General features: G+C 60.6%; 6 protein-coding genes across 6 annotated transcripts; 2 read left to right on the plus strand and 4 right to left on the minus strand.

Moving 5' to 3' along the window:
* Positions 1-238: 238 nt before the first annotated feature.
* Positions 239-3,365, minus strand: A1Q1_01781 (transcription factor binding protein; the record flags this gene model as incomplete). The annotated part of the gene is made up of 4 exons (XM_014324820.1): positions 239-960; positions 1,013-2,095; positions 2,136-2,228; positions 2,270-3,365. 4 exons carry the CDS (start codon positions 3,363-3,365, stop codon positions 239-241), a joined length of 2,994 nt encoding a protein of 997 aa, XP_014180295.1.
* A 1,274-nt stretch (positions 3,366-4,639) lies between these two features.
* Positions 4,640-9,724, plus strand: A1Q1_01782 (myosin I binding protein; the record flags this gene model as incomplete). Its single annotated transcript, XM_014324821.1, has 1 exon — positions 4,640-9,724. The coding sequence occupies one exon, from the start codon at positions 4,640-4,642 to the stop codon at positions 9,722-9,724; it is 5,085 nt and encodes a 1,694-aa protein (XP_014180296.1).
* A 397-nt stretch (positions 9,725-10,121) lies between these two features.
* On the plus strand, positions 10,122-10,959 carry A1Q1_01783 (uncharacterized protein; the record flags this gene model as incomplete). Its single annotated transcript, XM_014324822.1, has 2 exons — positions 10,122-10,415; positions 10,480-10,959. 2 exons carry the CDS (start codon positions 10,122-10,124, stop codon positions 10,957-10,959), a joined length of 774 nt encoding a protein of 257 aa, XP_014180297.1.
* A 3,225-nt stretch (positions 10,960-14,184) lies between these two features.
* Positions 14,185-15,283, minus strand: A1Q1_01784 (mating factor receptor-coupled G protein; the record flags this gene model as incomplete). The annotated part of the gene is made up of 2 exons (XM_014324823.1): positions 14,185-15,137; positions 15,175-15,283. 2 exons carry the CDS (start codon positions 15,281-15,283, stop codon positions 14,185-14,187), a joined length of 1,062 nt encoding a protein of 353 aa, XP_014180298.1.
* Positions 15,284-19,426: 4,143 nt separating this feature from the next.
* Positions 19,427-20,614, minus strand: A1Q1_01785 (uncharacterized protein; the record flags this gene model as incomplete). Its single annotated transcript, XM_014324824.1, has 3 exons — positions 19,427-20,141; positions 20,229-20,293; positions 20,528-20,614. The coding sequence occupies 3 exons, from the start codon at positions 20,612-20,614 to the stop codon at positions 19,427-19,429; spliced, it is 867 nt and encodes a 288-aa protein (XP_014180299.1).
* A 3,805-nt stretch (positions 20,615-24,419) lies between these two features.
* On the minus strand, positions 24,420-25,792 carry A1Q1_01786 (cytoplasm protein; the record flags this gene model as incomplete). Its single annotated transcript, XM_014324825.1, has 4 exons — positions 24,420-25,390; positions 25,484-25,497; positions 25,544-25,579; positions 25,635-25,792. 4 exons carry the CDS (start codon positions 25,790-25,792, stop codon positions 24,420-24,422), a joined length of 1,179 nt encoding a protein of 392 aa, XP_014180300.1.
* Between the last annotated feature and the right edge of the window lie 387 nt (positions 25,793-26,179).

Here is a 26,179-nt window from a genome sequence, read left to right on the forward strand (position 1 = left end):
CTCTACACTTGCACTAGCTGCTTTCTCCTGTCTGCGCTGGCTCTTGGGCACTACTAAGAGAATGTGTAGCCAGCTGAGGTCAGCCACGAGCATCAGACACAGGTAACGGGCGTCCAAGTCATTGGGGGTTAGTAACCGTCAAGTTTGTCGCGCTCTAAATGACAACAGTCCATCAAAAATTACTACAATGGCGCCATAGCAGCATACTACTGGCTCGCCGGCTCGCCGGCTCGCCGGCTCACGCCTCCGCGGTCACCTCGCCATTCACGGGCGGCATGGCATCGGGCTCGACTCGATCGTCCCTCTTCCCTTCCTCAGACTTGCCCGCCTCAGCGGGCTCGGCGGACTCGGGCTCGATAGGCTTGGACGGCTCTATCCGCGCGTCCTTGTCCTCTGTCTTGCCCTCGGCCTTACCCTCGACGGGATCTTCGGCGGCGCCTCCGGCTGGGCCTTCTGGCTTGTCTCCGTCAACGGGGGCGTCGCCCTGGGGCTCTTCTCCCATCGCCGCGTCGCCGTCTCCGGCGGCACCCTCGTTGCCCTCTTTCGAGTCGGCTGCGGCTTCGCCCTCAGTCGTGGTTTCAGCGGGGGCTTCGGGCTGCTCGACGGGGATGGGCTCCGGCATTGGCGTCGGCTCCGGCTCTGGCGGGGCGCGAACTGGCGGCTCAGCAAACGTGAGGCCCTCAAAGTCGCCGGTCTGGAATGCCTCCTGGAACGCAATCAGGTCTCGCGTCAGCTCGTCTAGGAGCACGCTTGAGCTGGGCCCGCTGGGGCCGGGATAGATCTCGTCCGGGGGCGGAGCGTCGTCCTCCTCGTCACCGCGCTTGCGTTTCGGCTTCGGGTCCTCCTCCATCGGCGGCAGCTTGCGCGGCACGTTGCCTTCGGGTATGCCCAGCTGCTTGGCGCGCTCGAGCCGCCGCGTCTCCTCGTGCTGCACACGGCCGACGTACTCGAGCACGTTTCCTACGCGCCGTCCCATCTCGGCAAGCTGCATCCGCTTCATCGGGAAACGGACGCGCGTGGGCGGTTGCCGGTGGCAGGACGGCTCGCCCTCCACGTCCCGCAGCGGCCGGTCCTCCGGCATGATCAGCTTGCCGTCCGGCCTGCGCTCCTCTGTGAACGGCCCGTAGCGCTGGTTCAGGAAGTGAGACCGCGTCAGGAACTGCAGGTTCCGTGGAGTCGGGACTATGAGCGGTTCCGGCGTCGCACTCGGCAGCAGCTCCTCGTGAGCTGAGAGATGATCGGGAAGATACCAGTTCAGGTGGTGGATCGAGGACGCCGTGTAGTTCACCTGCGCCAGGTTGGACGCGATGGCACCCGCGCGACGCGTTCCGTGGTCGTGTGTTGGCGGCAGGCCTGGCTGCGGCGTGCTCGCATGTCTCCGCGCGGGTGACGGAGCGGCACCCTTCGGTCGATACGTGTACTGGTTCGGATGCTTCGGCTTTGGCGGGGCAGGGGGCGCCTCGGACGTTTCTATCGTCAGTAGAAGCTCGTAAGGGCGGCAGCTCACCATCATCGTCCTTCTTCTTCTTGGGCCGCTTCTCCTCAACTTCAGCCGTGTCTTCGTCTCGCCGCCTCTTCCGGGGCTGAGCAGTCGTCGTCGTGTCAGTGTCCTCAGCACCGCCCGACATCTCTCTTCGGCTCGCCTCAAGCGCAGCCTTAACCTCGTCCTCGTACGCAGCATCCCGCGAGTTCATCGTGCTGCGCTTGCGAGGTTCGGACCGCGGTGGCGGAGACGTTGACGCAGACAGATCGTTCGACACTCGGCGACCTCGCCGACGGTCGCTGCGGCTCCCGTCCTTCGACGTCGGCTTGTTTGACGAAGCAGCGCCTCGTCGCGAGGACCGTCGGTCGCTGTCCATTTCCGAGTCTCGCCTCTGGGCACGCGACGACGATTTGGGCGGAGGTGGCGGTTCCATGAGCTCGGGGTCGGTCCATCGCTTGGATTGTGACGGCGGAAGTTTGTCGCTCGAGCTGTGCAGTTTCTGCAGGTCGGCAGGCGTCGGTGCGACAAAGTTGGCAGGATTGCGGCCGCAATGGCGAATCCACTTTCTGAGCGGCACATGGAGGTCAGGTCGGCATTCCTCGCAGAAATACTCTGAGATCGCGTCAGCACACGTTCCACACGAGCAGCTTACCGTCCGGTGCCTCGTCGTCACCCCAGATGCCCATGCAAGCACCGTGCTGCCACACATTACATTTATCGCACTGAATCATCATCACGTCGATGTCTGGATGTCAGCGGTGACCAAGCCACACCAGGGGTACCCACCCTCGCGCTTGCAGACGCATCTGGTAATGTCCTTGCCGTCGTCGTCCTCGTCGCCTTCCTCGGCGTCCTCGGCGGCGTCGGCGGTGACATCCGCCTCCTCCTCTTCAGGCTCCGGCGCCTCTTCGACGACCTCTTCCTTGGGCGGCTCCTCGACGGCTGCGCGCTTGCCTCCGGGCTTCTCTCGCCGCGGAGCAATCTGTCCGCCTGGCACACGAATTTCCTTTGGCAGGAGGTGGTCGTCCAGCAGGAGCTGGTCTTCGCCTCGTCTCTTGCGGGCTTTCGGCTCGACAGAATTGGATAGTGACGTGTCGCCAGACCGGCGTCCCTCGGTGCCGTTCACTTCCTCAGTCTCGTTCGCGTCGTCGGCGTCGCTGGGGTCGGGCGCGTCCCTCGCTGTCGCCTCACTGGCGGCGGTGGCCGTTCCCGAGGCGGCCTCGGCGTTGTTCTCGGAACGAGTTGTCTTGGCGGCAGAGGGCTCGTCAACGTCCATCTGCTCAATTTTCACAGCTTTCGAAGCATTGAACCCTCGCACTCCCCGTCCGCGACGGTAAGCCTCCCAATCGCCGCCATTGTCTTTCTTGCTGTCGAGGTCGTCACCGTCGGCTGGTGGAGGCGAGAGAGAGCCAGACATACTCGGAGGGGCGGCCTTGGAGGGGGAAGCGTCGCGGGTTTCCATGTTGCTGTCCTCGTCGTTGACAGCGTTCGTGAGAGCGCTCGAGGACGATAAACGGGCGGTACGGCCGGCTGGTGACCGGCTAGAAGCCTTTGGTGAATTCTTGATTTTGGGAGGTAGCGCTGGGAAAAGCGGCCCCGAGCTCGGCGGCAGTGGATTCCGACCCCGAGTGCGACGGCTAGTTCCTAGGATGTCAGCAGAGCCCGGATGGATGGCGCAGGCAGCTCGGAGCGGCCGGTTGATCACCTTGCGGCGAGCCGTCCAGCTGGCCGACATGGTCGGTGGGGAGGTCTGCTTGCTCGACTCACCGTCCTCTTCCTCTTCTGGTCGCGGAGTAGCACTTCCTGACCCCTTTGTAGGTCGATCGTCGTGAGATTGCGACGTGGATGTCGATGCAGAAGCTTGCCGCCGCCTATGTTCCATGACGGCAACCGCGGGAGCCAACGTTGGGGAGGTGGTGGGGTGTGTGGGGGAAAGCGAAGACAAGCCAATCTCCGCAAGGAGATAGGCAAAGTCACAGCAACAGTGGGAAAGAGCGGATAGCTAAGAAGGGCAGCGCGATTCCAAGCTGGTGGTGAGGATATGGGTACAGGCTACGACAACGAAGGGGAGGTTCCTCACCCCACTTCCATCGTATGTTGAGACTGGCGGCACCGCGCGATTGATAGCCTTGCGTGGGAGAGCTGACGGAACGTGCACGTGATTGACCGTCCGTGGGATAGTGACTTCGAATAGTAACTGTTGTAATCGAGCAGGGCTGGAAGGACATGAATGTTAATTGACTATTTGATCGGAACCAAACGAGAGGCTCCCCAGCCGTCGAGATACCCGATCATCCGCTCTGTCCGATGTGCTACGTCACTGCTCCGCTCGTGAGCTGAGTCTGCCCGGTGCACGTCCTCGCCCAACTCCAACTCTCTCTCTCTCTCTCCAACATCTTCCCCAACACCAACCCCACATCTTATCCACTCATTGACTACACCCCCTGCAGCCCGGGAAAGGATGTCGTATCCTTATCTCGCCCGGACAATGTGAGTACTGCCTGCACACCACCGTCCAGGCGTCCCCAGAGTTGGGGATGGCGTGACCACCAGGGCGGAGAGGCGTGCACAGCCTCGGCCAAACGCTGACGACAGATTGAAGTACAAGTCGCCGCACTCGACCGACCTTTCATTCGTGAAGGATGAGGTGTGAGTGTTCCTTTCTGCTTGCTGGTACCAAGAACCCGCCCGCGAGCAAGTGGAGTGACCGACGAATCCCTGCAACGGGCATAGGCAACAGGTGGGGCTGTGCCCATCGGACACACCCTTGACCTCGTTGCACGGAACCTCCCCGACGCAAGCGGAAGGGCGTCATCTCAACCCCGAAAGCTTGGCGGGAAGTTTCGGAGGCCGCAAGAGCTACATTGCATGCAAAAACAGCTGGAGCCGTTGCTGACGTGCTGTCTCCGTGCAGCTGTGCATTGCTTTGGCTTAGCGGCTTGCTATTGTTGCTGGAGTCAAGGCAGCGGGACCGACGGCCGTCTCCGACCTTTGTATTCGTCTCACCGCGTCATCACAATCTGCACACACAGCTAACGCGCAGCATTCGCGTCACTGGCCCTCATGACGATGAGGACTGGCTGATCGGTGAAAGTGTCGATGGATCTCGCGCCGGCGGGTTCCCCAAGGTTTGTTTCTAGCCCTGCCCGTCCTAACATGCAGGATTTCGTGGTTCCTACCGGTGAAGAGGACACCAACTTGGTAGACGCTTCGGCGACGGAGGCGGACAAGACGGCGGCGCCTGTAAGCACGAGCACCCCTGCTGAAGCTCCTGTCGCCTCCCCTGAATCGGCGTCTGTGGCGGCAACCCACGCGGACCCCTCGCATTCCGCCGCAATCGCTCAGCCAGAGTCAGAGAGAACCGAGTCGACACTCGGCAAGGCAGAGCCTACCATCTCTTCCGCCTCAGCTGCGGATTCCGAACCGCCAGCTTCTCCGGAAACGAAAGCTGAACCACCTGCCACTGCCACCAGTCCCTCTACCTCAACTGAGCCTCCACCCGCACCCCCTTCGCCTGTTAAGCAGGCTCCTCCCTCGCCCTCCAAACCCGTCACCGTCTCCTCGCCCGCGAAGGCCAACCCAATGCCGGCCGCCTCGTCTCCAACACCCGCTGGAGACGTGGACCCGTCGAAAATGACCATGAAGGAGCGTTTAGCGTTCTTCGCTGCTGCCCAGGACAAGGCTGCTGGACCTCCGCCCCCTATCAAGCCTAAGCCGGCATCTGCGGGATTGACTTGGAGCCAACGTCAGAAGCTCCGTCAAGAGCAGGAGGCCAAGGAGCGTGAAGCCGAGGCTGCTGCGCGCAAGGAACGAGGCGAATCGGAGCCGAAGGACGAGCCTGAGCCCAAGCCGGCAGCCGCTACCACGGATTCCACACCCTCGGAATCTAAAGCGGATACCGAAAAGGTCGGAACGGGGATGAGCGCCAGCGATGCGGCATCCTCTATCCAGAAGGGTGGCTCTCTCAAGGAGCGGATGGCCGCTCTCCAAGCTGGTGGCGCCTTTGGCCGTACGGAACCCGCTGCCCCTAAGGTGGCAAGCACCGGAAAGGTCTGGACTCGTCCGCCAGCACCCCCGGCTCCCGAGCCTGCAGAAGGAGAGGAATTGGAAGGTTCTGCCCCTCCCCCTCCCATGAACATTCCCCGGTCCGATGAACCTGCAGAGGGAGCAGAGAGCGCCAACGAAGAAGCTGAGGACGAGGATGAGAAGGCCCGTCGAGCTGCTATCGCCGCTCGTATGGCCAAACTGGGTGCTCGTGGACCCATGGGCATGGCGATGCCTATTCCTGGTATGGGGCCCCCGCCTCGCAAGACTTCAACTGGACCTGCTGTGTCGCCTCCGCCCAAGGGCGCCAGTGTGAGCGAGCAGGCTGATGCTGAGCCGGCAGCTGCGACCCAGAGTGAAGAGACGCCAGAGCCAGTCGCAGCTCCTTCTGAATCCCGGTCCGAAGCCACTGAATCTACTGGAGCCACCGCAACCTCCGCTCCTCCGGCCTCGGTGAAAATGCCGGCCGTTCCTCGCCGTACGGCTGGTCCCCGCCGCCGAGCAGCACCAAGCAGCGGTGCAACCTCCCCTGCTGCTCAAACACCAGTCGAAGCACCTACGCAGCCTGACGTTTCTACAGAGGAAGGTTTGGCAGGCCAGCCTGCACAGGAGCCCATCGGGCTGGAGCGCGTAGACGCGGAAGGCAACATTGCACCTCCTCCACAGGTTCCCAGCGAGGAGATTCCTCTAGAACCGACTCCCCAGCAGCGGAAGATGACGTTGATGGAGGAAGAGCTCGGCCGCGGACCCCAGGGCGCCGAGGGAGCAGAAGCTGTCGGAATCTCCCTTTCTCCCACCAACTCGCCCCAGCCTCAGGCAACGACGCAGAGCCCCGAATCGCATGGACATGAGAAGGAAACCGCGGGTGCTGCCGCTGCGGTCGGTTTGGGCGCTGCTTTGGGCGCTGCTGCAGCAAGCCACGGACATCGATCTCAGGAGACAGCGGCTTCCTCCCCTGAAGAGCATCTTGGCTCTGGCCCGGGTGGGGCGGACGGAGCGGCGGCGGCGGGAATCGCTCTCAGCCCTGCCCCCGACACTACCGACGCTCAGGCTCACGGAGCCATTGGATCCGGCCCCGCGGGAGAGGCGGGCGTTTCTGCCGCGGGCATCGCTCCGAGTCCTGTGCTTGCCGACGAGAAGGAGGATACCGATATGCACGAGGCCGTCGGGTCCGCGCCAGGCGGAGCCGAGGGTGCCGCTGCCGCAGGTATCGCCTTGAGCCCCGTTGAAGACAGGGAGCCCGAGCAGCCCACGCAAGAGGAGCAACAAACCGCCGCCCTTCAGCGACCCGAGACACCTCCTCCACCACCTCCAGCGAGAAGTGTTTCCGTTGACACTTCGCCAACGCAAACGGCGCCGCCGCCTCCCCCTCCACAGATGCAGTCTCCAGCGCGGTCTGTTCCGCCGGGGCCCGATGCCTCCCCGGTTTCAACAGGACGGACTGCGCCACCTGTGCCCCAGCGTTCTGAGTCCGGACACGTTGACGATGGGCATCTGCCCGCCACTACGTCGCCTACGTCGCCGACGTCGCCTGCACGTGCTATGCCCCCGGCCCCGTCCTCGTTCAACGCCTCCCCCACTCGCGCTGTTCCACCGCCTCCTTCCGCCGTTCCTCCCCGCGCAGCGGATAGTGACGATGAGGAAACAGATGACGAGGAATGGGGCGATGCCCCCGCCGTGCCGCAGAGCGCCCGTATCTCCACTTCACCGCAGGCCACGGCTGGCGCCACCGCTGTCCCTCCTCCGCCTCCCGCCGCGCGCCCTATTCCGCCACGTCCCGCGAGCGATGACGAGAGTGAGGAAGAGGAGGATGTCGACCTCATGAAGCAAGCGCAAGCTGGCAACCTCGACGTCCATGTGCAGGACCGAGACGACGTTCGCGAGAACGACAGTCCCGAGGCTCCTCCTCTGCCTCCCGCTCGACCTACTCCCTCTTATTCCGAGGGACCGGGTGCCGGCGCTCTCGCTGCCGGAGCGGCAGGAATGGGCGCTCTTGGCACTGCTGCTGGGACATCAAGTATCGGAAAAGGCGAGGAGGAGCCCGAAACCCTGGCTCCCCCTGCTATCATCAGCCACAGCGGAGCGCCCAACGCTGACGAGTCTGCTGCGCAAAAGCGCCGCAGTGTGGATCGACCTGCCGGGCCCAGAGCCTCTCCATTGGGGCCACGCCCTTTGCCTCGCAGTCCTCAACCTCCAACTCCGGACGTTGAGGAACTGGAAGCGTCTCAGCACGTCCCGCCTCCACCTGAGGGACACCCGTCGATTCCGCCGCGAGACACTCAACAGGAGGAGCGTGAAGCAACCGGACGCGGTGATGAGGTACCCCCCGAACAGCAGCAAAACCGGCCCAACGTTTCGCAGCCCGACGATGTTGAAGGACACGGCGAAGCACTTGTCGGCGCCACGCAGACTCGCCAGCCGACGGAGAGTGGCCAGGCAGCCCTTCCGGCGAATGTCAACCCGAAGTCAGCTATCGCGGCTCGCATGGCAGCTCTAGGTGGTGTCAAGTTCGGCATGCCGCCTCCTCCTATGAAGAAGCGCTCCATGGTGTCAGAAGAGGCTGAGCCCGGTAGCGCTTCCCCGGAGGTTCCCGCACGTGAGAAGGAGACCGACTCAGCAGGGGCCGCGCCAGTCTCTTTCCAGGGGCAAGAGGAGGAGGAGGAGACGCCGGAGCAGGAGGCTGCGCGCCGTCGTGCCACTCTTGCCCGCCTGCGCGCCGGTGGTGCTCTCGGCTTCGGCGTCTTCACCCCGAACGTGCCCGAACAAGAGCCAGACCAGAGCGAAGAGGTGGGTCGGGAAGGGGCTGATGGGGAGGACGAAGAGGACGACACCGATGACGATGTCCCGCCTCCTCCTCCGCCCCGTGCCAACGTCCCAGGCTCCGACGCTCCACCGCCGCCTCCTCGTACTGGTGTAGCCGCTCCCACTGCTCGGCCGCCGCCGACTCCTAGCAACGATGGTGGTGCGCCGCCGCCACCTCCCCGTCCTCAGGATGACAATGAAGCGCCCCCGCCTCCTCCGCGCCCTAGTGTTGTTGACGCCAACGCTCCCCCGCCGCCTCCTCGAGCTGTTCCACCCCCTGTAGCGGCCGGAGGAGCTCCCCCGCCCCCTCCCACTAGGCCTGGTCCCGACGCCTCACGGTCGCCTTCCCGTCCGCCTGTACCTCAGGCGTCCCAAATCATGGGCACCGCTTCCCATTCTGTCGGAGAGTCAGTCGCCCCGCCACCTCCTCCCAGGGCCGCCCCTCCACCGCCCGCCGATGATGACGAAGATGAGGCGCCTCCACCTCCGCCCCCTCGAGCTATACCCCCTGCTCCGCAGCAAGTGCATCACTCGACTGAGGGCTCACAGGCGATTCCTCAGCGCTCGGTGCCCCCTCCTCCGCCCGAGAACGCGCCGCCGGTTCCTGCTCGACAGCCTAGCCTCCCTCCTGCTCCCCCTGTTCACCCTGGTGCCGCTGCTCATAGCTCCGAACTAGGTCAGTACGGCCAGGGCCAGGATGGACAGGGCCAGTATGGACAAAGCCAGTACCCTCAGCAGCAGGTTCCCCCGGCGCTCCCCGCCGGTCGACCTGGACAACCCCGCTCGCCTCCGCCTCAGACTTCCCGCTCTCCGCCCCCTCAGCTGGCCCAGATCGGACGCATCGGCTCTCACAAGTCTCAGGGATCCGCTGGGCCTCGCAGCTCGACTGAGCGTGCCTCCATGTCAATGAGCAGACCAGGTTACAACGAGCTCCAGGCGGCGTCGGCATCGCACGGCAGTGTTCTCATGCGCGCTGCGAAGGGTATGTTTGATCAAGGGAAGCGCGGAAACTACGGCGACGGCTCTTCCCCAGGCTTCGTACGAGTCGCTTTTGAACGGGCTGGTCTTCCTCTCCCTGCTGGAGAATGGGGCTTGGCCATCTACGAGCAGGAAGCTTCGTCGGTCATGAAGAAGCTCGATGATCCCCGACCCGGAGACATTGTCGCGATCCACGACGGCAAGTTCAAGGGCAAGAAGGGTCTCAGCAGCTACCACCAGCAGGTCGGTAGCATCCAGGACCCCTTGATCGCGATTATCCACGAGTACGACCTCAAGAACAAGCACAAGCTGCGCTGCCTGCAGGTGGAGAGAGGCGTGCCCTCAGAGATCAGCTACAGGCTTGACGACTTGAAGAGCGGAAAGGTGTTCGTCTACCGCGTCGGATTGCAGGGATGAAGTAGAATACATATTGCACAGCGCGCAGTAGTTCAACGACTCTGTTGATACCCCGGAAATGAATGCAACGAATGCAGTGAAGTGCAACGCTGATACCATGTCTCTGTGGTAAAGGGGGTGGTTGTGATAAAGATGACATCGGGTTAGTCAACCGGTGGAGGTGGTCCACTCGCAATCTTCCTTTCAACTATCTTCACTGCAACTTGTTGTTCTGCAAATCCTGTGGATGAGGATACCTTAGGCCTCTTGTCTTGACCAACCTACTCATACGATCTGCTGTGCTCACATTTCTTGCTATCTCAAAGTTTCTTGTTCGCCTATCATGGAGATTACGTTTGAAAGGTATGGCTGCAATCCATCCGCTACTAATGTTAGCTTTGCGCACTTGATCCAGAGAATGGGCGACCCTCCCATGTCCAAGAGACGAGATCAAAAGGAGAAGATCATATCATACACCCCTGAAGAGATCTTCGGAGCGTGGATAAGTAAACAAGCCCAGCCACTCGTCCCCGGCACAACCAAGAAGTTGTTTCGACTGCTGTTCCCCCATGAAGGCGCGAGGCGGCGCTACGATATCAAGGAGACGCGGCTGGCATCATTACTCGAGCAAACTCTGGGTATTAAGGGATTGACGAGGTGGGATGCTGTTTCGTTGAATGGAGTACGGAAGACTGGCTGCCTCGGAGAAGAGGTCAGGATAGCGATGTTCAAACGGAGGGTAGGTTCTGCGCATCAGGTGAAGCTCACATACTCAGCCTAACGGGAACTCTACCATGACAATAGGCGAAGTCGACGCTCTTCTGGATCAGTTGGCCGCGGGCTCGTCATGGTCTCAGCTCTCTCAGATACCCTCCGACCGTCCGACTCAGATGACCATTCTTCAAAGGCTCTTTCGCGACTCGGGGATGTCACCCTACGCGCTCTCTGTGCTGACGCAAATCATACTTCGGGATCTGCGACCTCTCCTGTTCCCTCTACCCCTACGATATGTCGGTCGCCCGGAACTACTCATTCGCGAAACGATTTCCAGCGCTCCGAATTTACTCACAGTAGAAAGCGCCATGTTCCGTTGGGACACAACGATGGCCAAGCTATATCGAGAAGGCAAAGGCAACATTGACTGGTGTGCCACAAAAGCTGAAGAGATTCGAATGAGCGAGCAGCGAATGGAGGTTGCCCCTGGACCAATCCTTGGGATCAATGTGAAAGTAGGGCCTCTTCTCGTCCCTTACTGACGGTCGAGATTCCGAAAGCCCGAGGGGCAGGCTCATCGACCAACATTGCTCTTCAAGGGTTCTACGACGGAGCTACACCCATGGCACCGATTGTGTGGGCGGAGACGAAGTATGACGGCTACCGGTGAGGAAGGCTTTCTGAGATCCCTCCAGCTAACGCTGTAGCATGCAGATTCACGTAGCGCTCTCCCCTCAACCCAAGATCACCATCTTCAGCAAGTCGAAGCGAGAGTCCACGCAAGAGAGGTTGAACGCTCACTCGTGAGAGAGCCATAGTTGCATAATTTAACAGCAGAATCATTCTGGCAGCAATCGGCCTGCCCATCCCCGAGCATTTGCCATCGCGAGTTCTCCTGCTTGACCGGACTGAAGCGACGAAGCCCCGCTTTCACACAGGTGTGATACTGGAAGCCGAAGTGGTTCCGTTCAACGAAGGAAGTCGAGAGGGTGCTCGTGGTCCCGGTATAGAGGAGTTCTGGCATCTCCACTCTGCTGGCGTCGTGCACGAGAATAGCGGCCGGGAAGCAGATAGGCACAGGCACAGGCATTTGTGCTTAGCCTTCTTCGATGTCCTGTACGCGAACGGTGAGAGCTTGCTGCTTCATACGTACGAACAGAGAAGGGCTGCGCTGGAATCGATCATTCACCCTATCCCGGGCTTCGTAAGTTGCAACGGTGTATGCAGGATACTGACGGCCACAGGCGATGCTGGCGGAGCGGCAGGCGATCCCTCTCGATCGTGGTCTGACTGTGGCCAAGACAGTGAATAGGACCTCAGCTTAGCTAGCTGACACCAGGCTTTGCAAAGGGTCTTTGACAAGGCTGTCGAACAGTACGAAGGTACACGTTTCAACATCGGCAGCTAGCTGACGGCAGAGGGGCTCATGCTGAAGGCGTCCAACTCACGCTACAATCAAGGCCTTCAGTGGGTCAAGATGAAGGTGGGTTACCTCCCTTGCCATTGTACTGAAATTAGCACTCCTTTATCAAACATTACAATGACACCATCGATCTTGTCGTCATCGGTGCTGGCTGGGATCCGGAGCGTGCACGACAGCTTCGAGGTGTGTATCCATGGCGACTTGCGGCTGATGGCAGTGGACACCTCCGTCTTCACGACTTTCTACATCGGCGTTCTCACCAACAGGGATCGTGTGTTGGCCAAGACTGATAACCCGCACTACCAGTTTCTGTTTCGGTCGAGCTGGGGCCTAACGCGTCAGGAGCTGGGTCAATACAACGCTTTCATGCATGAGGGCGAATGGGACTTCAAGCCGTATGATCGCGATGATCCAGCAAAAAGAGTGGGTAACGGTTTGGCGTCACTACCGGGAGACTGACCATCGTAGAGACTTACCGGTATCTCTTGGACGCATTGCATACCATCAACTGTGCCACCGCCATCAGTTCTGCTAAATCAACCTCTCTGCGCAACGGTCTCGGGAATGGGGTTTCAAAAGCTGGAATTTTGCGACGTAAAGCTTCGTTTAGACGAACATCGCTGACGCGCAGAACTTTGAGGTACGGTTTTCGAAAGTCTTGCGAATATATGATCCGGAGGAGCGTCCGGCGGACAGCGGTGCGTCCCCTCGATACCGATGTCCCTAACGTTTAGCATTGACAGCCGACCAGCTGCGAGCAGTTGCGCAAGAAGCTCTAGGGTATAGCGAACCTGCCTGCTCGCCCCGAACCGACTCGATGGAGGCGATGTGGCGGAGCTTCGGACCTGCGCCTCATAGCCCCTTGGCACTTAAGAGGTATGCTACTGAGGGCTCCCCAATCTACGTTCATGACAGCCCCTCGCAACCTTCTCAGCGGTCCTCCGGTCGTTCTCATTCCTCTCCAACGACGTTGCGAAAGGCAAGGACAATGCAGACTCTTGGAGAGCCAGAGCCGGCGGGGAACGTGAAAGGGACCCCGCGAGCCCGGCGGCAGCCAAGATACACTGAGCCCGTCGGGCTTGCGCGGGACGGCTCATTCGGGGAGGTCGTGTACCCGCCCTCACCAAGTCCACAGAGACAGCCGCTGCTGCCTCTTCCGCCCGAACTCCTGTCACCAAGCTCGCACAGGACACGTCCGCCGCTGTCGCCCCAAACGCCCCGTCGGGCGTTGAACCGGCAGCAGAGCCGGCTTCCATTCTCGCCGAACCCGGCGCGTATCCTCACATACGGAGTTCTCGGCAAGGCAACCGACGCCGAGTCGCTCCCTACGCCGCCGCCCTCCTCTCCCGCACGCCCGACGAAGCGGCGCCGTCTCACAGCCCTGCCCGTACCCCTTCTCTCACCGAGGATCCCCGAGGGACGCATGCTGGACTTCGGGACGGACGAGCCTCAAGCACCTCCTGAAGCTGCACAGGGGCGCGTGTCTGAGCCGCTGTCGCACCTAGCGCCTTTGTCTCTCCACCACAGCGCGCAGGCTGCGCCGATGCTCCCGACCCCGGCTCGCACGTCGCCGGCGAGACAGGTCTCATGTGCGCCCACGCCTGTGGGCACGTGTGCTCTGTCTAGTGCGTCAGAGCCGGTAGACCTGTTCGCCCTCGCGCCAGCGTTCCCCACGTCGAGCCCGCTGGCTGACCGCGTGCGCGCCGCGAAGCCTGCGCTCGGGTCTGTCCCTGGTCCCCTGTCTCTGCGATCGCGCCTGCGTCGCGCGCGCCTGTCTGCCCCCGCTCGGTAATCGTAACCTGTATCATTAGTTCTTACATGTATCATGTCTTTCTTGCCGACGGCCGTCAGAACGTAGTGTCAGTTTCACGATCACACGACCCCTCAACGCCACGGGGTTCTCCAGATCAGGTCCGAGATGCGGCCCGAGGGATGGGAGAAGGAGCGGGGACCGGATCTCGACGGCTTCAGGTCGCCCGCCGCTCGCTCCCTTTGTGAGTCGGGTTCGGGTGTGTCGGCCGCGGTCCGGGGCCTGCGTTACGAGATTAAACATGTGGTTTTTGCATGAACCAAGGGCGGGCATCGTACTACAATGAAGGGGAAGACCTGAAGGAGACCATAATAAGGGGAGGGGGACCGTGGAACGCGGTTCCGTTTATTGTTTCGTGGACCGCGATCGCGACGACAGCCGGCCAAGGCGACCGAGGGCGCGGCAACAGGCGATGGAACGGGCCACACGACGTAGACTTAGAGTGATATACGAAATGTAATGAATGCTGGATGATGCGGAGGATGGGTGGGGCTAGAGTTGTGATGAAGGCGTTGGGTGCATGGCGAACGGGGCTCATGACCAGATCTTGAGTAGGGAGTCCCAGGATCCGGTAGCCAGCGCGATTCCGTCGCCGGACACGCCGAGACACGAGACACGGTTGTCGTGCCCCTGGAGAACACCGACGCGCTCGCCCTTGAGGGTATCCCAGACATTCGTGTTATAGTCGTCGTAACCTGCGAAGAGCATGCGGCCGGAAATAGAGAACGAGACGCTCGTGATACCGCAGAGGATATTGTCGTGCTGGTACGTGTTGAGGTCGCGGTCCGACCGGAGGTCGAACAGCTTGCATGTCGCGTCATCCGAGCCGGTTGCGAACGACTGTCCATTCGGGAAGAAGTCGACGCAGTTGATGTCGCTCTCGTGGCCCGTGAACGTCTGCACGGCCTTGCCTATTCTGATATCCCAGATCTTCGCAGTCGAATCGCACGCTCCGGAGACGAAGGTGTTCGGGTCTGTCGGGCACAGCGAAATCGACATGACGTCTCCCGTGTGGTCCTGGAACTCGGCGACTCGGATGCCCTGCTCAATGTCCCACAGCATACACGTCATGTCTCCACTCGAGGTCACGATTTGCCGGTCGTTGATGAATCGACAGCACGACAGATATCCCGTGTGAGCACTCAGCTCTCGCGCCACCTTGACCTGTCCTCCAGCCTGCCCCGGTCCAGCTCCTCGCAGAGAGTAAATCGTGCAAATGTTGTCGAGACCACCACACGAGACGTACTGCCCCGAGGGCGAGTATGCACACGTCATGACCCAGCTGCTCCTGAGCGGAATCGCGTGGACCTTATTCGTAGTGTAGGCGTCCCAGACAATCAGCTTGCCATCCTGAGACGCGGAAACCAGGTGACGCCGGTCGTTGGACCACTGCAGAGCGTAGATTTTGGCCAAGTGGCCCTTGAGCGTGCGCCTAATCTTCAGCTGGAGTCGGGCGAGAGGTGGTGTCTCAGTAGCCATGGCACGCACTGGGGCGTCAGTAGTGCAAGGGGCGCTGCAACTCACGACTTGTGTCCGCGGTCTGCTCGCGAGCGGCTCGGATCTTCTCCTTCAGGCCGTCAGCTTCTCGCCTGGCGGCGGAGATCTTCTCCTGGATTTCTGACGGCGTTGACATGTCGAGATGGTCAGGAAGTGTAGGTGGTGATGGACAGGGGTAAAGGGAGTTGTGATGTCAGAGATGTGGTAACCTTGTTAGGCGTCCAGCTGCTGATGGCTGATGCTGCGCCCCTCGGCCGTCCCGGTGTGTGCAGAGGTCTGGTAACGGTTCCGGTCGCGACCTCGATCCCCAACAGCTGCGATGAGAGAGTGGGCGAGTGGGGGGACCTTCAGTATCGTCGAGGTGTGAGTAACTCTCTAGAGCTAGAGGTGGTTAGTAAACCGAGGACCGAGCTGCAACTCACCTGTATGATCCGATAACAATGTCACTGCAGCTCGGTAACCTGCCAACCCTTAAGTGATGAAAGACACTCAACGAACAAGTGCACCGATGACCTGTGTGCGACGAATGGGTACGAGTGGGCGGTGTAGCGGTGTGTCGATGTCGTTGTTGGGCTGTCGTTGTGGAGAGCGGAAGGGTGATGAGGTGTGAAGGAGGAAGAAGGGAAGGAAGACGGCGACCGGAGGGGGTAAGACGACGAGTAAGTATCCGGGGGTCTGTGCGATCCAACGGATGTATGTAGACGTAGGGAACAAAGCGTGTGCGCTTCCTTTTCTGGGTGTGAGGAAACGGGCGTTTCGGTTTATTGTTGTTTCTCGCAGTGTCGCCGTCGACGTCTTTGTGTGTGCTATAACGGGAGGGAATCAGTAGTGGTCAAGATGTCAAGTTGAGCAGAGGTAGACAGGTATATCGACAAGGTGACTGATTGCGCTCGACAGCAACAAGAAGGACCAAGCCGGATCTCTCGTGCTGAATGGATAGCCTGAGAGAACCTAGTGCGGTTCCAGCGATGAAGTGCGTTGAGCGTGGAATAGCTGAAGGAGAGAAAAGTTGGGCGAAAGTCGAGGGATGTGGGGACCAAGGAGGCTTATTGTGGCTTGCGAGGCTTGGAGGAGCCTCAGTCGTCCTGCAGCCCCTTGGACGAGGCCGAGGTAGCGCGCCGTTGATCAACCGATGCTCCGATGCTCAGCCCGGGGAAGGGGGGCTTCGTTTCTTGCGACGCTCGTGCGCAGGAGACGTCGAGGTCCTTGGTAGAGAGCTTTCGTCACGCCTTATCGTCTGGTGGACCTGTCGAAACGGTCCAGCGGTTATCGCAGGCTGTGTATGACGCCGCAGATAAAACGTCTGAGCAGCGGTGCCAGGACGCGGGGGATCGATGCCGAGATCAAGCTATCGAGGATCAAGGATCGGGCGAGGGTAACTGTTGCACGGATCTCTCCGACTGGGCTTGCTAGGCGACCGGCCGTTGGGCGACAAGCAGGAGATCTGGTCCTGAGTTCGGGTCGGCGGGCAAGGGTCAGGTGGGCTCCGGAGGTGTGCGGGCTTGGGCTCTGGGCGTGCCAGAACCTCACGAGAAGAGTGACGAGGGTGAGGAAGGGGCCCGGATCCAGGAGATTGTGAGGACTCGGAAGTCTATCGAGCGTAAGCAACAGTGAACGCGTCCAAAGATTGATGCAACTTTGTCATTTCGTGCGTGCCAGTCGGCTGGCACCGTCTCCGAGCGTTCTCACGTGCCTGATCATTAATTGATCGAACTCGATCTCGGGATCTTCTTGCAGCTGCCGGTCGTCACTAGTATCATCGACCTACTGAACAGCCGTTGCTATGCATGTTTGTGGTCGGACGAGGCGGAGTAGCAAGCAGCGGATGTCTAGGCTTTTCTGGCATGACGACTCACTTGTCATTTCTGCGAAGGCTTCCGGGGCATGCTGCAGGCTGACTGGATCCTGGGTGAGAGGCGGTCGAGTGCAACTCTGAGCCGGTACCCTGAACCCGACAATGGCAAGGAGTTCCGGAGAGCGAGGTGGTGAGCGGCCGCCTGCACACCGCCGGGGACGCCTCACAAAACCTATCTGTCTGTCTGTCCGGCTGGCTAGCCGGGGGCAGCGAGATCCAATCCATAAGCTGTGGCTAGGCAGTGGCGAGGCGTGGCTCACGGCTGCCATGCGCCGTGGCTCGCCCAGTGGCCAGTGGCGACCGTGGCTTGGCCAGCGTTCCGATGGCGTCTGGCAGTCCTGCCCTCCTGGCCAGTTGCAGAGCACGTTACGAGGGGGCAGCGAGGGGCAGCAAGGGGCGGAGAGGCGCAGCGGAATGCGACCATCGCACTCCAATCCTGCGTCGCTACCAGGTGCTGTGGTGTGTGTGCGTAGGTCGCGCACGTTGCGCACGTTGTGCAGGTATGCATCTCTGCAGCTGTCCTTGACATTTCCGTGCATCTTTGACACGGCAATCAGCACAACTCACCACAGGCACTTGTCGACTGGGTGATGAGCGACAGCGACAAGATGGCCGAAGCATTATCGACGCTCGAACCCGCCACCCCGATCGGCGAGCTCGAGCCTTCCCCTCGTTCTTCCTCAAGCCAGAGCACCCCTCCTTGACCTCCTCTCGACCATCTTCGCCTGATCCTCGATCTTGTCCCCACTTTCGTTTCAACTCACTGCGCAACTGCATCGCATTCCTACAAGCACCACCAGCTGCGCCCGAACGCTCACCTTCCAGGCTGCCCCACCCAGCCATAAGCGATCTCAAGTCCCACTGACATCGAGCCGCGCCCCCCGCAGTCTGGACGGCGACAGCCGGGTTCGGTGCCTCGATTCCAGCTACCTCGCCAAGACGAGCGAGCGCGACGAGCACCGCACGAGCGGTGGGTGAATTGCCGCAGTCGTGATCTCATCTCTCCGCGACACCAGCACCCAAAGAAACCTCAGCCGACTCGATCTTGGCGCCAACCGAGTGCGAGCTCACGCGCGCGCAATGTCATGAATCGCGCGCTCATGAGCAAGGCACGCCCGAGCCCACACCTGGCCCGAAAAGCCAAGACAATGCAAGATGGGCAATCTAGGATCCGAACAACCAGAAATACCTCCCCCATCCCAGCTGTGCTCCCACCCCACTCACTGGGTCCTGCGCCGTGCGTGCCGACACCATGGTACCGCCTGCCCGCCTTCTCCAGCATGCCAGCAAGTGTCGGTACGCCCAGGTGCTGCGGTGGGTGTAGATGGAGGGAGGAAGGCACCGCCCACAGGTGAGACGGGGTATACGCGGGGACCGTTACATCTGGGTACCGGTTTCGAACCCACTTTCCAGAATGTGCCTCCCACGCGCATGCGCGCATCCGCTCGCCAGCTCGCCAGCTCGTCAGCAAGTACGCAAGTTCCCAACGGGCACCGCACGCTCCCACCGGCGTATCCGCCTTTGAAGAGAGCTTAAGACAGTGCGATCGCTCATGCCAAGCTGAAGCGAGCGTGCCTCGCGAACATGACTCGGCAAGGCTCCATGCCATCCGCAGTCGCGATTCCCACACTGCCTACGGGCTTGGCGTCCCCGAACTCTTGTCTAGGGCCAGACCGGCCAGACCTTGCTCCAACGATGCCCTTAGCGTTCTAACCAATCCCCTGCACACCGATGCCTAGTTGCTGCTAAGCATGCTAGGAGCTGAGTGGATCGAGTGGAGTCATCAACTCTCGCACACGCGCATCCACGCAGAACACGGCATGGGGCTGACATAGCGTCACCGTCTGTCTTCGACACTAGTGCCCGATCGGGCTGCCTGGCAGACTTGCGACATGCGACAGCCCGGACGATGGGAGAGCTGACGGCAGCCGAGCACCCGCGTCCGGCGCATCCGCCGTCAGGCACAAAGGCACGATTACACCACCCAGCACCAAAAGGTCAGGATAGCCAGGATCGCTGCGCAACGACTGCGACTGCGTAAAGGGCCGAGGACAGGGCTGCGTGGCAGCACAGCCTGTCGGGCGTAACGGCTTCACTCCGCGGACCCTACAGTGTCCATTGTCTCCCGCATTCGCTCGACGCGCTAGGCTACGCGGTCGCTACTGTTAGTTCCCTCCCGCGGCGCAAACACAACGCCCTCGGCCTGTCTTCGGGCTTCGGTCGGGCTCGGAGGAAAAAGCAAACCACCACGGTGCCGATAGACAGTCAGTCAAGAGGGACCGGCCAGTGAGTTCATCATGCGGTGTTTGCATACTACTAGGGAGGTGGAATGAAAGGTAATCGTAATAAAGGAAGGATAACGCAGGCTACATGGCCAAGGTCAAAAAGCCAACTTAATTAAGTGTTCAGACAGGAACAGGGTGCTTAGAGAGCGAAAGCGGCGACAACGGCAGCGAGGGCGGGGGCAACGAAGCCGGGGACGAGGGCCGAAGCGCCACCCTCCGGCTTGGCGGAGGAAGCAGTAGCGCCGGCAGCAGAGGTGGCCGAACCAGCCTGAGACGAAAGCGACGAGGCAGCGTTGCCGGCCGAGGTGGCAGAGGCGGACTGGGCAGAGGCGGACTGCGACTCAGCAGACTGAGACTGAGACTGGGCGGACTGCTCAGCGGACTGAGACGCGGACTGAGACTGGGACTGAGCGGACTGCTCGTTGCCGCCCGAGGGGGCAGCAGACTGAGACTGCTGGTCACCGCCGGTGGGGGTGGCAGAGGGCTGCTGGTCACCGCCGCCCTGGGACTGCTGGTTCTGGTCACCGCCAGCGCCGCCGACGGCGCCGCCGCCCTGCTGGTTGCCGCCGTCGGTGGCCTGAGGGGTCTCGCCGTTGGACGAGCCAGAGGGGGTGGCCATGGCACCGGCAATCGAGACCGAGAGGGGCTTCGAGATACAGTCGGTGTTGCCGCCGGAGGCGACGTCGACCTTGGCGGCCGAGTTCTGGGCACCGGTCGAGTCCTTGATGGTGGCAGTGATCGAGGTGCCGGGCTCGAGGTTGACCCACCAGGTGAGCGAGGTCTCCGAGGTGGGGTTGCCGCCGGTCAGGTCAGCGAGGGGGGTGCCCGAGGACTCTCCACCCTTGAGGATGGTGCTGCTTTGTCAGCCTGTGTGACTTGATGATCGCATCCGCCGATCTCAACAGCCTGAGACTGAAGATCAATCGACGTTCATTACTCACACGTAGTAAGGGGGCTGGCCACCACCCCAGGTGATACGGGTAGGCTGGCAGGCAACGGGTCCGTTCTGGATTGTCAGCGCGAGTCCAGTCGAATACACAGAACAGCCGGACAGCCAGGCATCCATCCACCCAGACAGCCAGACGCATCCAGTACACAAAGATAGAACCTGATCTGAGAAGCATGCAGAGTTTGTCACTGAGCATTCGCCACCCATTAATTACACGCCGAAGGCGTTGGAGGGAAGGTGTTTGGATGCGCAGGCGGTGGGGAGCTCGGCTGTTTACTGCACGGTACTCACGGGGGTGTCGATGTGAAGCTGCGACGCGTCCTGGGCGAGGACGGCCGAGGCGGCGACGAGGGAGGCAAGAGCGACGTTCTTGATCATGATGTTTTGTGGGGAGGGAGAGGGATAGAGAGAAAACAAGAAGCCAAGAAGAACGAAGGGGGATTTGTAGGAGAGAGGGTGGGCGACTGCGAGACGGTCGTTTATAAACGGAGGTTCCTTCCTTGTCAGGAAAGGGCTACGGGCAGGCTGCTGTAGGATGGTGAGAGCCCCGTGTCTCCTTGCGTCCTGGGGAGAGAGTTATGCTCGAAATTCAGGCCTTAATCCAACGTGAGAGAGCCCAGCAGGGCCCGGAGGGTCAGAGTGGGTGAGAGCGCAGCTGGGCCACGCAGGACGACAGAGACCGCGGACCTGCGAGGACGACATCCACCGCATGACGGCGGCGCGGGACCCGAGGCCGGCAAGTGTTGGCGATGAGCTCGATGAGTGTTAGGCTGCTCAGAGCCCTGGGCACCCCAGGCCCCCCGCCCCGACATGTCCCAAGGAGCAAGCACAGTCAGCGCCAGGAGTAGCAGCTGCTCAGCAGGGCCGGCAGGGACACGGTGAGAAATATCGGTCGACAGTCTCATGTGCGAAACAACATCGATACCTGCAACGTATGGGCTAGGGTCCCACGGCCACAAGGTTCAGGGTGCTCTCAGGGGTTGGCCGATTGGCGTCAGTCGTCTCTCCGGCTGATTAGCCCCCAGATCCGGGCAGTCTAATCCGCGATTTACAACCCATTCCTTATTCAGCAAAGCTGACCTGGCTTACACCCTATTGACCTTCCATCCGTCTGCGGCCTGCGGCCTTCCGTCCTCTGCGTAAGGGGAGCTGACGAACAACTGCTGCGGAATTCAGGGCTTTCCCCAGACTGAGTTGTGCCTGCTGTAGGGCTATGACGTCGGCTGCATTGTGACTTGAGCTCCTTCCGTCCATTCGTCCACTAGCGCAACCGCTCGCTCGTCAATGGACAACGAGAGACTCAGCGCACTGCGAAGTGAAAGCAAGCACGAGGAGGCGCAGAGCCCGTGACCTCGCAGGGCCAAGCGTGGAAAGGCACGGAGAGTGAGAGTGACGTCGTTCGTCCCTGCATACCCATTATCACCAGTCGCAGTCGTTGAATGTAGCAGTGACTTTGCTGCTCAGCATAATGCTCAGCAGCGGCGTAATGCATGGGTGTACAGCCACGCTCGTGCGCTTCTTCTTACTTTCGTTTCGCGACTGGCTGCGGAGGCGTGCTTCGCACCTTCTGTGTCGTCACAGAAGCATTGATTAGTGGCAGTGCGGATCGTTGCGGATCGGCTCAGGTGTGATCAGGTGTGTATGTTTTGAGAGTAACCACCCAACCGCGCATTGGGACGTTGGGACGATGGGATGGTGGATGCCGCGGATATCCCCAAGCCCAACCCCAATCACGTCGCTAGTCGGTACAAACGGTGACTGTATACCCCACGTTTGCCCAGCCCAGCTGGCTGAGGGACTGGCCTATTTGCGGCTTTCGACAGGCAGCAGTGAGTACGCTATAGGCGAAGCCGAACGAACCCTCAATCAGGTCCTCCAGTAGGCGCGGCGGTCGTCAGCTGGACCCTCTTCCCCCCTCGATTGTGCCGCAGAGCCCCTCAGAGCCCCTGCGCCTCAAACGCTGATCACAATGCAGCCAGCGCGGTCACATCTACGATCGTATGGCCATCGCTGGGCCGCTGTCGACGAATCCAACGCATGCAACGCAGCGACGCAAGACGCAGGACTCAGATGTGAGCATGAGACTTTGAGTTGTAGGGGTCCTTGGTAACGCCTGTGGTCTCAGGAACCAATCGGAGAGCAGGCGCGTGCGACTGATTCGAAAGGACCACCTGACGCACCTGACGTGCCCGCAACTGTTAATTGCGCTGAATAGACTGCAATCGCCCACCATCGCGTCGCTTACCACAACAATTAGACAGTGCGTACGTGCATGCATCCCAAGTCACCGGACCTAGCTACCACCCTTCTGGCTCGGTGTGCATCGCCAGCGTCCAGACTCAGCAAGGGCTGTTCGGTGGTATGCTGCGAGCTTGCTCCCATACTCATGGCTTCCATGTTACAGGTGTGCCGTTGCCAGCCATTTGCTGTGCCGTACCCCGACATCCATTTCGCCACTCTCCCTAGTGCCTAGTGTCCCCAGCGATAAGCTGCACTACGTCCGCGATAGACTTCGTGCTTCGGCAGCCGTCTGTCCTTCCCCAGCCGCAGCCACGTCGCAGCGATTGCTGCTCAGCGCCTCACTATGTCCACCGCATCCCCGAGACCCTCAAGAGCCCTGTACGTCCTCGGCTGCGATCGGCTGTCTGGCCAAACACACCGCTCGACGCGGCTCGGTGCATCGCGGGCCCAGCGTGGCCACCGGGCATGCGCGTACGGGCGCCGAGATCACCGGAGGGGACCGAGGACGTCCCAGTGGTTTTGCCGATACTCCCGGATCTGTGGCGAGATGTCTTCCTCCGAGACGCGTGGCATTAGCGTGGCCTCCACCGTGCGGTGTCTTTCTGCTGGAGTTCGCCCAAATCCGACTGATCACCGTATCAAATTCCAGTTCTCCGATCTGAGCCAGGTTGCTCGCCCGACTGGGGGCCGAGCGTATGGAGACTCAGCACTTCTCCGGTGACTGAGTCGTATGCGAGGCCCGTCTCCCTACTCCTGATCCTGGGCCGGTTACCTAGCGTGCAGTTCCGAAAAAGTCATATCTGTGCTTCAGTCACTGGTCGGCGTTGTTGCCCACTCACCAACCCATATCGTCTCACCAGCGCGTCGACCACCTCGACGTTCGGTTCTTTCATACGAGGAGGGAGTTTCGGGAAGTTGTGAGTTGCCTGGACGCTGCAGCGACGCCGCTCAGACAGCCGGCCGGAGGTGCTCAATGGTACCCGGCCAGCCAGTGGTCGCGCGTTGAATTCAACGCGTTTCCGACCAACCATCGCAGCAGCAAACATTCTGAGACAGAACGCTGATACTTAGAGAAATCTTGCATAGATCATGTTGTGCGTTCGTCAACACTAACGATGGAAGCTTACTGACAGCAGCGCGGCCGCCTCCATTCCCGGTTCGAGGCAAGGATGCTTCAAGTGTGGTAACCGTGAGTGTTTGGGTTGGACTGGGGGACTGTCTGAAGATTGGGGGAGAGCTAACAACAGTGGGCCACATCGCCGAGAACTGCCAGTCGCCTGCGCGGCTGTGCTACAACTGCCGCGAGGCCGGACACGAGTCGACCAACTGCCCGCATCCGCGGACGACGGACGGGAAGCAGTGCTATGCGTGCGGCGGCGTCGGACATGTGAAGGCCGACTGCCCCTCGCTGCGTGCTGTCGGCGGCTTCGGATTCCAGAAGTGCTACACCTGCGGACGACCGGGACATATTGCCCGCCTCTGTCCCCAGAACGGCCGCGCCCACGGCGGCCCTCACGCCCGCGGAGGATTCTTCAGGCCGCAGCCGCGCGTCGCCCCGGACGGAACCCCCGTCAAGTGCTAGTACGTACCCAGCCAGAAGCAGAGCCAGAATCCAGATCTCAGAAGTTGGTTGAGAGACCGTGCTCCGATCGTGCTCTTGGAGTAATGAAAGGACCGAGCGTGGCGCTCAGACGGCTGTCTCGGGTGTTTACAGTGCTGACAAGCTAGCCGATGCGGAGGCGACAACCATATGGCGCGCGACTGCCTGGCGCCGCGCGACGACTCGTCCAAGAAGTGCTACAAGTGCTCCGAGACGGGGCACATTGCCCGCGACTGCCCGACGGTCAAGGCCGAGCAGCTCACTGCCGCCGAGTAAACGCAAAAACACATATTCTAGCCTAGGCATAGTTCTCTTATATCCCATCATGCAACTGCATTCTAACTAACTGGCCATCAGGTGCAGCCCAAACTCGCGGAACAGGCTCTCCTTCTTCGGTCCGTCCAAGTCTCGCCCGATGAGCACGATCTTCGGCTTCACCTCCTCCGGTGTGGCGTGGGCGTCCTTGATGTCGAACAGATCCGCAACGCCCTGTACTACCTTCTCCTGCATCTTGCCCTCAACATCCACTCGCATGTAGCCCTTCGTCCGCAGAATGTCGTACTTGCTCTCCTTCGTCGGCGACTTCCAGAGGATGTCCTGCAGGAACTTCTCGAGGTTCTGGAACTGGTCAAACGTAATCTGTCGCGGCAGCGGGAGCGTGACAGTTGAGATGCCATCGGTGTGGTGCGAGTGGTCGTGCGACCCGTCAGAACAGCCGGCGCAGCTCGTAGAGTCGTCCTCCTGCTTTCCGCCCAGCAACGTCGATTCTGAGAACGCTTTAAGGTTGTACAGCTTCGGCAGCGGGACCTTACTGTGCTCCGTCTTGTACACGCGCAGAGTCGGGTTGATGCTCCGCACCCGCTTCTCAATCTCGTCCAGCTGCTCCGGCGTCACGAGGTCCGTCTTGTTCAGCAAGATAACATCTGAGCACGCGATCTGCTTCTGCGCTGCACTGATGGGGTCCTTCTTCCCGCTCGCGTCTGTACTGTTTGCGGTCTTGCCATCGTCCGGCGTTGGCTCGTCCAGCTGACGAAGCACATTTCGGCAGTCCACGACACACACGACGCTGTCCAAGATCAGGTCGCCCATCTCCTCGTTCGTCCAAAAGTCTTTCGCGATCGGCGCGGGATCAGCCAGGCCGGTGAGCTCAACGATGACCCAGTCGATCTTCTCCTTCTGCGCTGCCACCATCTCCTCTATCGCGGCGATGCCCATATCCTTGAAGGAGCAGCAGAGGCAGCCGTTGGGCAAAGAAAGCATCGACGACGTAGTTGCGGACGGGTCGTTGGGGTTCGACATCTGCAATGACTTGCCTGTGTCGTCAGCAGCGGTTCCGTAGGCACCGGTCCACTCGGAGCTCGTAGCTCTTGGTGGTCTGGCGACGAGCTCAAGGGTGAGTCACTCACTCTCTATGTCGGTACTGTCTCCAAAGTCTGAGGTCAGTTACAGGCCTGACAGTAGCTTACCATTCATGCACACAGCAATGCGGTAGCCATGGTTCTCTGTCATTATGTATCTAGCTCGTAAGCCAAACTGATCGGCTGGTACCAAACTCACTCGAGCAGTGTTGACTTGCCGGCTCCCAGGTAGCCTGTGAGCAAGGTCAGGGGGACCTTCCGGCGCTCGTGAACATCGGTTCCCGAGTCAACGAGCCTGTTCGTTAGCAGTGTGAACTGGAAGTGAACTGACTGAGGAATCTCATCATCGGAGCTCATGTTGTTGCGTAGAATGTTCAGGACTGAAAGAACACCGACCTCCGCCTTCCTCGATGCCATCATCGAAATCTGGGGCCCATCACGGATTCATTTTCTAGGTGGCGAACGGCCTGCCACAGTCAGACTCCTTGGCCTTGGCTCTCTCTACTTTCGTGCCTCAGCTTGGCTCTGTCGGATCTCGTGGGCTACTGTGAGCTGCGTCGTTATTCATTTCTAGACTTGGAGATGGAGTGAGATGCATGCCCAGTCTCGTTGCATCGATGTTGGGACATTCACTGCGATGGAGGCAACCCGAAGGAGTGCTTATCGGAACCTATCCGGTCCCCTCACTTACAAGATCAGACGCGATCACTACAACAAAGTCATGTCATGACTTCGAATCCAGGC

Source organism: Trichosporon asahii (genome assembly GCF_000293215.1).
Source record: "Trichosporon asahii var. asahii CBS 2479 unplaced genomic scaffold scaffold00050, whole genome shotgun sequence".
In the NCBI taxonomy this organism is placed as follows: domain Eukaryota; kingdom Fungi; phylum Basidiomycota; class Tremellomycetes; order Trichosporonales; family Trichosporonaceae; genus Trichosporon; species Trichosporon asahii.